The sequence below is a fragment of the Lycium ferocissimum genome, chromosome 9, assembly GCF_029784015.1.
Source record: "Lycium ferocissimum isolate CSIRO_LF1 chromosome 9, AGI_CSIRO_Lferr_CH_V1, whole genome shotgun sequence".
Classification (NCBI taxonomy): domain Eukaryota; kingdom Viridiplantae; phylum Streptophyta; class Magnoliopsida; order Solanales; family Solanaceae; genus Lycium; species Lycium ferocissimum.
In genome coordinates this window covers 36,117,117-36,130,506 of record NC_081350.1, presented here as the reverse complement: position 1 = coordinate 36,130,506, position 13,390 = coordinate 36,117,117, and the positions used below count along the sequence as shown (strand labels likewise).

The window sequence follows — 13,390 nt, the reverse complement described above, 5'->3', positions numbered from 1 at the left end:
TAGATCCTATCGGACGTTTAGACACACCTGATGAACTATACGCTACTCCGCCCCACTCCACGTTATTAGCAAAGCTTGTCAGCTTAGTGAAAATCTCTTGAGGCAAAAAACCAACTTGTTTGTTATTACATCATACAGAAGCCATCAGTTTCCATTGGCTAGATCCTTTTAAAAAAGAAATGTTATATTACTAGTATTTAGTACGTTTCAAATTCTAATAAGAACAAATGAATTATTCGAATATCAACTAAAGACTTCAAAAATAATTTTGTAAAACAAAATAGTTAAAGATGTACCAATTCGATGAATAATGTGATCTCCCATACTTTTTTATCTCCATGTTGTTGAATTATATCAAAACTCGCATCAATGGGGAACTTAGTATTAACTATGATAAAACTAGGGCACAACGTATTGAAGCAATGTGTATTGCCACCTACAGTGAGCATGAACTCTTTCAATTGACGTAAATAGCTAGATTACTTTCACAAACACAAAACGAAAATCATTAAAGTACATTGAACAAAATACCTAAAAATGTATAAAAAATCTAGTCTTGATATCCCCGTATAGTGTTGGATCCACCTGAAAACATAACACAGAGTTATCAGGATTGAATGGGAGCTCATGATAGAGTTCCTAACCCACATCCTTGAGGTCAATATTTAATTCTTACTCCATGTATCTCCCCTATTTTTCTTTTTTCTATCCCCTAATCTACCTCTTAAAACTAAAAAGCAAATATCTATTGCAAGTAAACATAGCAGTAACTAAATTATCAATGAGTAAATCATTTAACTTAATCTACAACCAGCTTGTAAAATGTCTGACCCTTTCTGGATTTACAATCGACATGTAGTGTGTTGTTGACTTTCAATACGGGATTCCATAAACTAGCTGACATTCCAGCTCCAGCAAATTTATTATTTGGATCATATGGAATTTGAACTATTGCAAGCTGAATATGAAAAATACAATATTTGTTAACTTATTATTATAGTTTTTAAAATTTTCCATTTATATTTGCCGAAAATCCTAATTTCTTTTTGTCCTTTAGGTACAGCTTATGACAAGCACCCACTAAGCTTTGCTTAGTGCTATTCGGTTTAAAAAAAAAAAAATTGGGACCTAGGAGAAATTGTGAAAATGAGAGCCCAAGTGAGAATCCAATCCTTGCATATCGTAAAACAAGTGAATCAGTCAACCAAAAGTCAATTCCAAAAAATCAGTTATTTAACTATCTCTACTTTTTCGGGGTTTCCATGCTCAAAATGGCAAATCAAAGACCACGGAAGCACAATTTGATATGCTACGCTAAAAAAAAAAAATCATTAAAAATACAAGAATAAATTGATGATACTGTAAACAAAAAACCATTTTTAATGTTGGTCATTGGATTGTCAAAAATTGCAAACGAGAAGGTGGTAAATAACTAATTATTCGTATATATGTACCTTGTATCCCCCGCGAGGACATGTAACTCTTTCTTGGCTCACTATCATTCGGGGGCGGACCTACATGTAATTTGGAGGCGCTCCAAGACCCGTTAAACCCGACGCGGATTAGGTATAGTCATATAAAAATATATGAAAAATGGGTATAAATATTTAAAGCACCACGAAAAACCAAAAAGTGTAGTGGGTGCTTTGGTTTCCAGTGTCCAAATTAAGTGTTTTGGTGGGTCACATAGGTTCTATGTTCGAACCTCCGTGCGCATTTTAATTTTTTAGCTAATCATAATTAGAGCTTTTACTTCCTTTTCTTCTTGTGCCATTGTGAGTTAGTATATACGGAGTATAAGAACGCTTTTTTGTTGACTTTGTATATTTTAATATTTTACTTTTCCTACTTTTTAGTTTATCAAATAAAAGGTAAAAGGGTTATACCTTTCCCAAAAATAAAACAAGAGACACCGCAACCAAAACCCTTATCCCCAAAGCCAAATTTCAATCTTCTTCAGTTCTTCTCCTATTCTTTCCAATTTCGTTTTTTATTTTCATTATCGTCGTCCACTAATCTCAGAACACAGGTATTTTAATTTTTTCAGAGCTAAAAATTTGAATTAGGGTTTTGGGGGATTTAATTTTTCTAATGATGTTTGTTTATTTCTTAGTTCTTACACATTACAAGTTAAGGGATTCTATATTTTCTCACCAATCTTCCGTCTAATGGTTCATCGTTGGCTCGTTGCTAATCATATATTGTTGATTTGAATACCAAATTGTGGATAGTGTAATTTGTGTTTTTTCCTTTGTTAGTTTTTTGGCTAAGAACTTTTGGCTCATGATTTTGAATTTTTCTTATGTGCATTTCTAGTGGTCTGAATAAAAATAGCGCTAGGCTAATGAATTCACAAGCATTGCTTTTCGCCAGCTATTTTATGAACAAAAGAGAGGCTTTTGGGGAGAACGAGGGAAAACTCATCCCAAGCTACATATAAATTTAGCTTGGAACGATGGATGAAATAACTTTAAAAGCTATTTCAACATGTCTGCCATGAGGCTATTGTATTTTCATTCATGGTGGTTCTCATTTGATATATCTATCCAAGGAGAGATCAAATTAAGTAGTAGACTTTAACTAAGCATTTCACTGAATTTACAAACAACAAAAATACAACTTACATAAACCATTATTAGCTAAGAATGTTAAATAATTGCATTGGAATAGCAGAATACATAGATATTGGACTAAAGCCAAAGCTTGTTTCAAGCACTTGGTGCTATTTTTTTCTTAATAAGCAAAATAAAAAGTATATTCTATCCATAATCTATTGCTTTGTAGTACAAAATAGAGCGAACGTGAGCATAAATTGATAATAGAACTTGCAAAATTGTAATACTAGTGTTCTTTGTTGTCTGGAAATAAGCATATTTGTTTCTTTCCTTTCTAAATTTGGAAATGGTTCTTTCTTTCGGTATGCTACATTTAAAAGGAGCATTAATTGAATCTTGTTTTGTAGGAATTGTCTTAAATCTTGTGAATCGGATGGATAAGTTTGTCACCGTGTTAAAACGTGGACAACCAAGCTCTAGTTCTACTATTCCACCTGTTGCTTCATCCATACCTTCGGAAGTTCAGAGGGATACAAATCCTTCAAATATCAATTTCAATTATTTGAAAACGGAACACGGCAAACGAAGGCCTATTGCGAATATGACCCTAATATACATGATGAAGTTAGAAGATATTATATTCAAAAAGGACCTTGTCAGCCTATAAATCATGATTTTCCTAAAACTCAGTTTGGGGAGAAAAAGAAAACAATGCGTCAGTTTCATCCTGGTTGGTTCAAAGGTCGACATTCCAAGTGGTTAGAGTACAAGATATATCAAAAGATGCTTTTATTGTTTGTGTTGCTATTTGTTTAAAAATGAGCATGATGTTCGTGGAAATATGGGAGATGCTTTTACGAAAAAGGGTTATAAGGGTTGGAACAAGGCTAAGGAAAGACTCAAAACTCATATTGGAGAGGTAAATAGCATCCACAACAAGTGTTTCAACATGATGATTGATTTGATAAATCAATCACAATCAATTCACACTTCTTTTGACAAGCGTAACGAGAAAGACAAAAATGAATCTCGACATCGCTTGGGTGCTTCAATTGATGTGGCAAGGTTTCTCTTAAGATTAGGATTGCCGTTTCGTGGTCATGATGAGAGCATATCATCTACAAATAGAGGTATATTTCTTGAACATTTGCAATGGTATGGAGCCATGGATCAGGAAGTTGGAAGCATTATATTACAAAATTCTCCAAAAAATAAAATGATGTGTTGTCCAAAAATTCAAAAAGATATTGTTGATGCTTGTGCAAAAGAAACAATCAAAGCTATTATTGAAGACATGGATGGTGATTATTTCGGAATACTGGTTGATGAATCGAAGGATATATCACACAAGGAGCAAATGGCACTTGTTCTACGATATGTTGACAAAAAAGGTGAAGTGATAGAGCGATTTGTTGGTATTGTCCATGTTAATGATACATCTGCACGATCAATGAAGGAAACACTCTATTCTTTTCTTTCGGATCACTCATTAAGTCCATCTCAAATACGTGGACAAGGTTATGATGGTGCTAGTAACATGCAAGGAGAACTAAATGGTCTTAAAAGTTTAATTTTGCGTGATACTCCATCCGCATATTCCACTCATTGTTTTGCTCACCAATTGCGCTTGACACTTGTGGCTTTTGTGAAGAAAAATTCAGATGTGGATGATTTTTTTTGTATAGTTACTAATGTATTGAATATTGTTGGAGCATCTTATAAGCGCGGATTTGCTCGGACAACATCAAGTTGCAAAGTTAGAAGAGTTGCTCATTTTACGGTGAAGTGCACACAGACGGGACTAAATCAGAACGTGGGCTTCAACGACCGTGTGATACTGCGTTGGGGTTCTCATTATAAAACATTGCAGAACTTCATTGATATATTTCCATCAATTCTTTATGTTCTTGAATTTGCTGCATGTGAGTGTCCAAATTATATCGATAGACTTACAGCTGAAAGTCTTGTGGATAAGATTAAGGGGTTTGATTTTGTTTTTATGTTGCACTTGATGTTGGAAGTTCTGAAGAAGACAAATTATTTGAACTACTCGTTATAGAAGATGGATCAAGATATTGTCAATGCTATGGGGCTGCTCAATACTGCAAAGCAAGAATTGCAAATGATGAGGGATAGGGGATGGAAATCATTACTAGATGATGCCCTTTCTTTTTGTAATAAGCATGAGATATTTATTCCGAAGATGGATGCTAACTACATTCCTGGGAAGTTGAAACGTAGAGCTCTTGATGTTACATATTCTCATCATTTTCGTGTTGGAATTTTTTATCCTGTTACTGTTATTGATTTGTTGCTTCAGGAGCTTAATAATCGTTTCGACACTGTTAGTACTGATTTACTTCTTGGTATGGCTTGTTTACATCCAGCTAAGTCATTTGGTAATTTTGATAAGAAAAAGGTAATGAGGTTGGCTGAATATTATCTGAATGAGTTTGATAGCAACAAGCTTTGAGATCTCGGTTACTGACTTGATAATTTCATAGTGTATGTTCGAGGTTCGATAAGAGATTTTTCAATATGAAGGGATTCTTCGATCTTGCTAAAGTGCGGTTCAATCGAATTGCACAGTTTCCTGGCCACTTGTTTATTTGCTTATCAAGTTGACTCTTATTCTTCCTGTTGCTACTGCTTCTGTGGAACGAGCTTTCTCATCGATGAAGTACATCAAAAATGAACTCCGCAACAGTATGAGTGATGAATTTTTAAATGGTTGTTTAGTCTGCTATGTAGAGCGTGGGATATTTGCAACTATAAGTAATGATGCTATTATTCATCATTTTCAAAAAATGAAAAGTCGTCGAGCGCATTTGTGATTTGTGACTGCAAGTCCTTTTTTTTGGATCAGACTTGAGACTAAGTCTTTTTTTTTTTGGATCGGACTTGTGACTACTGACTAGAGTCCTTTTTTTTTTTTTTTGGATCAGACTTGAGACTAAGTCTTTTTTTTTTTTGGATCGGACTTGTGACTACTGACTAGAAGTCTTTCTTTTGTATGAAACTTGTGATTAAAAGCCTCTTTTGGTAATGATAATATTAGTTGCAGCTTTCTTTTAGTGTTGCATTCAAATAGTTGTGCATTTATATTATGTCATCGTTAGCAACTCATGTTAAAGAAAATGAGGCACCCACGACCCTGAAATCCTGGGTTCGCTACTGCTATCATTGTTAATTTGTGTAGAAACAATAAAATACATGAATGATCGATTATTCTCGTCTTTTTTTTTTTTTCAAAAGAATGACTTGGGGTAACATTATTCAGTGTGGATTCAAACGCGATACCTTCTGGTGGTGGAATATGCCTTTGTCTGATGAGACCATCTTTAGTAACCCTTTTAATAGGAATAGTTCCAAAAGGGCAACCGTTTTCCTTTAACCATATGTTTGATGACTTATTAGCTGCTGAGGTATCTGAATTTTGTAGCGTCCTAGCTAATGTAGGTTTCATCTGTCCATCAAAAACTTAAATTGTATGTATCAACAATTCTAAATTATAATTTAAAAATGAAAATAATTAAAATGAAAAAAGTAGAGACATGCCTTGGGATGAAAATTGTGATTCTTTAAAGACGGATGGTCAAATGCAGGTTGTTTGTAGAAATCTACACCGTCGTATGTATCCCCATATTTCATCAGTGTACGAAACATCGTTAAAAAGTATTATTTGTTACACTAATTGGATGTCTTGCTACCCAATATGTGACTTTTGAATAGGTAAAAAATTTTTACCCAATAGAAAAGTTTCAAGAGATTATAAACACCAGTCCATCTTTCACAAATTTATCCATGTTGATTAAATATCAAAATAGATTTTATCAAAGCAATTGTAATTTCGTTCTTAAATTTCCGTTTTTTCTGGATAAAATGAAGTAAGAAACAATTATAAAAGTACAATGACGTACAAAAATTATAATTTTCAAATAAAAGAAAATAGAATGGAGGATGGTTTTTTCTTCTAGAAAAGTAGTATTATCACACTAATATGACACCCAAAACCCTTGTGAATACAATGATTTTCTGCCCAAATATATGCCTTAATTGTATTGACTGCCGGCTTGTTTAAAAGTTTATGTTGTTTTTCCCACTCTAAATCCTCTAGTTTGGATAAGCTTTATTTCTCCTTGAACTCCGTCATAACTCAAAAGAAGATATAATACCAGCAAAGTTTGTCGAACAATTCTTTGGCGAATCAACATAGTCTGTGGCCATTAAAATAATATATATATTATTTTAATCATGACTACTTAATATCTATGCATGTACAAAAACAAAAGCTAATACTTAAAGAACAAAACTAATTAACATGACATTGAAATACTAAACATCAATTGAACTCACTTTATTTACCAGATGTACGAGGATTGAAGAAGTTTTACGAGGATTGAAGAAGTTTTACGAGGGTTGAAGAAGTTTTGATCACCTATCAATTTTTCTACTATGTTGAATATATATATGGGCATTATACATGATATTAAATTACTTTAATTTTTAAAAGAAGGATTAACATAATCTAGGAGTGATGAATTTTGATTGTTCTCTTCCTTGTATAATCCAAAGACAATCTAGTCATAGATTACCAATAAATTTGATCGAATCTACTACGGTCTACGCCAAAGGTGTTAGAATTACGGAAGCCCAACATGACACAGGCCCAACATGAAGTGTATTTCTTTCTTTTAGTTTGTACTGGCCCTAGGTGGCTGATCTGTTACTTAAGTTTGTTAGTCCAACTAGTTTGTAGGCCCAATGTATATAAGGTGGAGATATTTTGTAATTACACGGATGACTCATTATTCTAATAAATGAGTCGGTTTATTTCATCTTCTCTCTGATCCTGGCTAAAGGATCTAGGTTTTTCTTATGAACAACTTCAATATTTCTTCAATCTGATCTTCAATTTCACACTATTTTTACATGGTATCAGAGCGAACCTTGTAGATCTCTTCATTCTCTACCTTCATATCGGAAAATTTTCTAGTTTGAAGGATTTTCAAGTTGTTCAAAGTCTCAATTTCGTATTTTTGAGCTGTTTCAGTGGAGTTAATTGTCCTAACGATGAAATTCGGTTGATTTCGTGGTAGAAGAAGTTAATTTGAAGTTCGATTCATATATTGGATGAGTTGTCCGCATCTAGGGTTTGGATCCACATATCGGTGACATCTTTCCCTTTTCTTAACACTATATACTGTGATTTGTTCCTTTAGACACATATTTTGATAATTTGTGTTGTTGCTTAAGAGTTACATAGCGTGTTAACTTGTGTTGTTATTGAGAACCTGTGTTTCTGCTAGATTGTGCTTGTTTGCTGTAAACTTGTCTAGTTGTAGATCGTAGCTATGCCTATTGAAACTACGAATGCGAATTCTAGCTCTTCCACAAATCCTAACACGAACACGAACCCTAGTACTGATCCTTCATATCCTCTTTACCTACATCCTTCAGATACTCCGGGGACAGTGTTGGTTTCAGTACCTTTTGCTAGGATAGGGTATGGGGAGTGGAAAGAGGGAATGATTATCTCCCTTTCAGCTAAGAATAAATTACAGCTCATTAATGGTTCTTTTGCTATTCCTGAGGCAAATTCTGCTATCTATTCTCAATGGCAGAGGTGTAACAACATGTTAAAGGCCTGGATAATGAACTCTCTTTCCAAATAAATTGCTAACACTGTTATATACTATAAGACTGCAAAAGAGGCTTGGGATAATCTAGAGGAAAGGTATGGGGTTGCAAAAACTTCTCAATACTTCAGCCTTCGGAGAGCTATAAATTCTACTACTCAAGGCTCATCTGATATAGCAACATATTTTACTTGACTTAAAGGGCTACGGGATGAGTTGGGAACCTGTTCTTTTGGGAGACCTTGTACTTGTGGTGCAATGCATGAGTTCTTTCAGGGTCAACAACTTGTCCAATTTCTTTCTGGGTTAAATGACATATACTCTACTATGAGGAGCAATATTTTAATGATGAACCCTGCACCAACTATTGGGCAAGCTTATGCCATGTTGATCAGAGATGAGAAACAAAGGGAAATTCAGCATGAGTCTCCTGGTTTTTCACCTAGTTCTTCATCCTTCCATGTTGGTTCCAGTTCTTCCAGTCCATTCAATGGGTTTTCACCTGGTTCATCTTCTTTCCATATTGGTTCTAGCTCCTCCAATCCATTCAATGGCTTATCACCTAGTTCATCATTTCATGTTGGTTCTAACTCATCATCTGCACCTCCTGTAAACAACTACCAAAGGTCATCTGCACCTACTTACCCAAGAACATACAATCAAAGAGTGAATTTTGATCCTAAAAAGTCCAATCTTTTATGCAAATACTGTAAGAAACCAGGCCACACTGTGGACAAATGCTACAAACTTCATGGGTTTCCACAGGATTTTAAGTTTACAAGAAACAGAAAATCTGCAGCCTGTGCTCAAATAGATTCTCCTGAGCAACCTACTGGTCCTGATATGCACTCAGATGATAATCCTCATGGGTTTTCTAGGGAACAATATGCTCACATCTTGAACCTTTTCCAGCAGGTCCAACCACCTTCCCATGCTTCAAATCCCACTTCTGCCAACAATCCCACCTTTGCAGGTTTGGTTCATAGTACTATCTTTAATGCTGGTGGTTCAATTGCATGTAGTGCCTCTAAATTAGATTCCATGTCTTGGATATTAGATTCTGGGGCTACAAATCATATGACCCCACACAAACACCTCTTACATGATATACACCCGTTGTTGAAACCTTCTTTAGTCACTCTACCTAATGGGTACAAAGTAAAAGTGGTATCTGTTGGTTGTCTGTCCTTGTCTTCAGACATTACCCTAACAAATGTACTTTTGGTTCCTACTTTCCAATACAATTAATCTCAATTTTCCAACTTCTCACTCAACTCAAGTGTCATGCATTACTCACTACTGTTTCCATGTTTTTACAGGGCCTTTCTCTGAAGAGGCCACTGGAAATTGGTAAGGTGGAACATGGACTATACATTCAACATTTGCCTCATGTCCCAACTTCAGCTTCTGTTCCTTCAATTACTGCTGCTTCTACCACTGACTGCTTTTCTATTCCTACTGTTTCTGCTGATGCATGTTCTATAGATTCTACAACTGATTCTTCTTCTATTTTCCATGTTGATGATTCTGTAATAATGCCCAAATATTGTACTGATGTTTCAATAAATAAAACTGATATTTTGTGGCATCAAAGGATGGGTCATATACCTTTTGCAAAAATGATTACCATACCTCACCTGTCTACCACATTTTCTCCCAAACAGTCCTTTACTTGTCCTGTGTGCCCAATGTCTAGGCAACAGAGATCCTCCTTCCATTTAAGTTCCACTATCTCATCCACCCCTTTCCAACTTGTTCATGTTGATGTTTAGGGACCCTACCACACCACCACATACAATGGTTTCAAGTATTTCATCACCATTGTTGATGATTTCAGTAGGGTCACCTGGACTCACCTTTTATCCTGTAAAGGGAATGCTTTTTCAGTTATAAAAGACTTCATAGCCATGGTTTCTACCCATTTTAAATCCTCTGTCCAGACTCTCAGAACTGATAATGCCTTTGAGTTAGGATCCTCATCTTCTCATGCCACTTATCTTGCTTCTCTTGGCATTCAACACCAAACTACTTGCTCTCACACCCCACAACAAAATGGGGTGGTAGATAGAAAACACAAGCATCTTTTAGAAACTGCTAGAGCACTCCTCTTCCAATCCAAACTACCCATCAAATACTGGGGTGAGTGCATTCTTACTGCTACCTACCTTGTCAACAGATTTCCTTCTTCTATTCTCTCAAATAAATCTCCATATGAAGTACTTCATGGTGTTCCTCCTACTTATCACCACCTCAGATCCTTTGGTTGTTTGGCATATGCTACAGTTCCTATTCCACACAGAGACAAATTTCAGTCCAGAGTCATACCCTCCATCTTCATTGGTTATCCCTTTGGGAAAAAAGTCTACAAACTACTTAATTTGCATTCCAAATCCATTTTCTATTCCATAGATGTGTCCTTTGTTGAACACATTTTTCCTTCCACCTCCTCTCTCTCTACTTTCTTTCCTGTTTCTACTCCCTCTCCCTCTCTTTTCACTGATCCTCTACCTACTCCACCTTCTCCGGTCACTCATCCTCCTAGAAAATCTTCTAGAACTGTTACCCCACCTGTACATTTTCAGGACTACATTTGTCACTCTGTTCTACCAGCCTCTCTCCCATCTTCACCTCCATCTCCTGTTACATCACTGTATGAACCCCAACACTATCAACAGGCTGCTAGCAATCCTTCCTGGCAGGATGCAATGTCTAAGGAATTCCAGGCTTTAGAGGCTAACCACACTTGGGACATTATCCCTCTTCCCCATAGCAAGAAAGCTATTCGTTGCAAGTGGGTGTATAAAGTCAAACAAAAATCTGATGGTAGTATAGAGAGGTACAAAGCCAGACTTGTCATCAGGGGTAATACTCAAAAAGCTGGTATTGACTACAATGAAACATTTTCCCCTGTTGTCAAATTCACTACCATTAAATGTCTTCTTGCCATTGCTTCTAAGAAATCCTGGACTGTTTATCAATTAGATGTCAACAATGCCTTCCTCCATTGTGATTTATCTGAGGAAGTCTATATGAAAATCCCTTTAGGCCTCACTGTTTCTGCTCCTGATTCCTTACCTCTGGCCTGTAGGCTCAGGAAATCTCTATATGGCCATAAACAGGCATCTAGGCAATGGTTTGCCAAATTGTCAACTGCTCTCATTTCTAAAGGTTATCACCCCAGTTTAAATGACTACTCCCTATTCACCAAGTGCTCTCCTCAGTCCACTGTCATCATTGCTGTTTATGTGGATGACATTTTGTTAGCTAGTGATGATGTTGTAGAAATGGACTCCTTGAAGTCTTTTCTTGATGACCAGTTCAAAATCAAAAACCTTGGCACTGTCCATTATTTCTTGGGTCTTGAAATTTCCGGTCACCCTCAAGGGTTTCTTATAAATCAGCATAAGTACACAAAGGAACTTCTTGCTGAGCTCAACTGTTCAGATGCCTCTCCTATTGTAGCACCATTGGAACTCAATGTCAAACTCCTTCCTACTTTTGGTGATTTACTTCCAAACCCTTCTCCTTTCAGAAGACTTGTGGGGAAATTGAATTTTTTGCAACATACTAGACCCGACATATCCTTCTCAGTTCAATACCTCAGTCAATTCCTTAATGCTCCAAGGAATGCCCACATACAGGCTGGTATCCATGGTCTTAGGTACCTTGTGAATGACCCTGCCAAAGGCATCCTCCTCTCCAACACTGCTGATTTTTCTTTAAAAGCCTACTCAAATTTAGATTGGGCTGCTTGTTCTATGTCTAGGAAATCAGTCTCGGGGTTCTACATTACTTTAGGGAATAGTCCTATTTGCTGGAAATCAAAAAAGCAGCCCACCGTGTCCTTGTCTTCAACTGAGGCTGAATACAAGGCCCTTCGCAGGACTGTTGCTGAATTGACTTGGCTGGTGCGCCTCTTAGCTGATCTGGGTGTTTCCACTGTTCTTCCTGTGTCTGTTTTTTGCGATAACCAAGCTGCTTTGAGCATTGCTAGAAATCCTGTGCTGCATGAACGCACAAAACACATTGAATTGGACTGCCATTTTGTACGGGAAAAGCTTGTTGTTGGGTTGATTCTCTTCACTATGTCCCCACTTCTTCTCAATTGGCTGACATATTTACCAAGACATTGCCTGGTGGTCAACACAGATTTTTGTTGAGCAAGCTGGGAGTTCACTCACCCTCCAGCTTGAGGGGGTGTTAGAATTACGGAAGCCCAACATGACACAAGCCCAACATGAAGTGTATTTCTTTCTTTTAGCTTGTACTGGCCCAAGGTGGCTAATCTGTCACTTAAGTTTGTTAGTCCAACTAGTTTGTAGGCCCAATGTATATAAGGTGGAGATATTTTGTAATTACACGGATGATTCATTATTCTAATAAACAAGTCGGTTTATTTCGTCTTCTCTTTGAACCTCTCTAAAGGATCTAGGGTTTTCTTATGAAAAACTTCAATATTTCTTCAATCTGATCTTCAATTTCACACTATTTTTACAAAAGGTCAAGAGAAACTTTTTGTTTTGCGCGGATTGCCCTTTATAAGGACCGGTCTTTAATTTTTGCCTCTCAAATCGCTGGTCTTTAATTTTTCTCCATGCATGTCATTTAATGAAAATTTATGGGCTAAAGTACCTTTATCTATGATAAGGCGCTGATCTACGAAACCAGAGATTCTAGGTGAGCCCTGTTTCCCTAGGGTGCTCGCATGAGTTCAACATTTTTCTTTTTGAAAGGTTAAAGCCAATTTTTGCAGTAATTAATGTAATTGTTTCAATTTACTCTTGGTAAATTTTATATTTTGAAAGGTTAAGGCCTGATGTAGCCTAGCCTATATGGCCAATGTGGTTTAACTTTTTTCTTTCTCGACATGCTACTAGAAAACTATTTTTGTAAAGAAAGGCCCAAAATAGATTGAAAGAGTGAATTAATTTCTGTGTGATTATGAATGACTATTCAAACGACAAGAAATGGATCTTTTGTTAGCATTTTGGTTTTGATTTGAGTTTTATTTGAGTTACTAATATCTATAGACTATAAAACTTATTTGGCTATTCAAGATTCTAAGTTCAAGTTTGAAATAATAAGTTAAAAGACTAAAACTATGAAAAAGTTTACAATATATTATAAATTACATTTCAAATAACTTTTTATGTATAAAATATTTTTAAAAGAAATTATATACATGTAATGTCGGGG

At 35.9% G+C, this 13,390-nt stretch overlaps 1 protein-coding gene across 1 annotated transcript; it reads left to right on the top strand.

The window, feature by feature from the left end:
- The first annotated feature begins 3,396 nt into the window (after positions 1 to 3,396).
- On the top strand, positions 3,397 to 4,614 carry LOC132031852 (uncharacterized). The gene is made up of 2 exons (XM_059421738.1): positions 3,397 to 3,685; positions 3,800 to 4,614. The coding sequence occupies exons 1-2, from the start codon at positions 3,397 to 3,399 to the stop codon at positions 4,612 to 4,614; spliced, it is 1,104 nt and encodes a 367-aa protein (XP_059277721.1).
- The last annotated feature ends 8,776 nt before the right edge of the window (positions 4,615 to 13,390 follow it).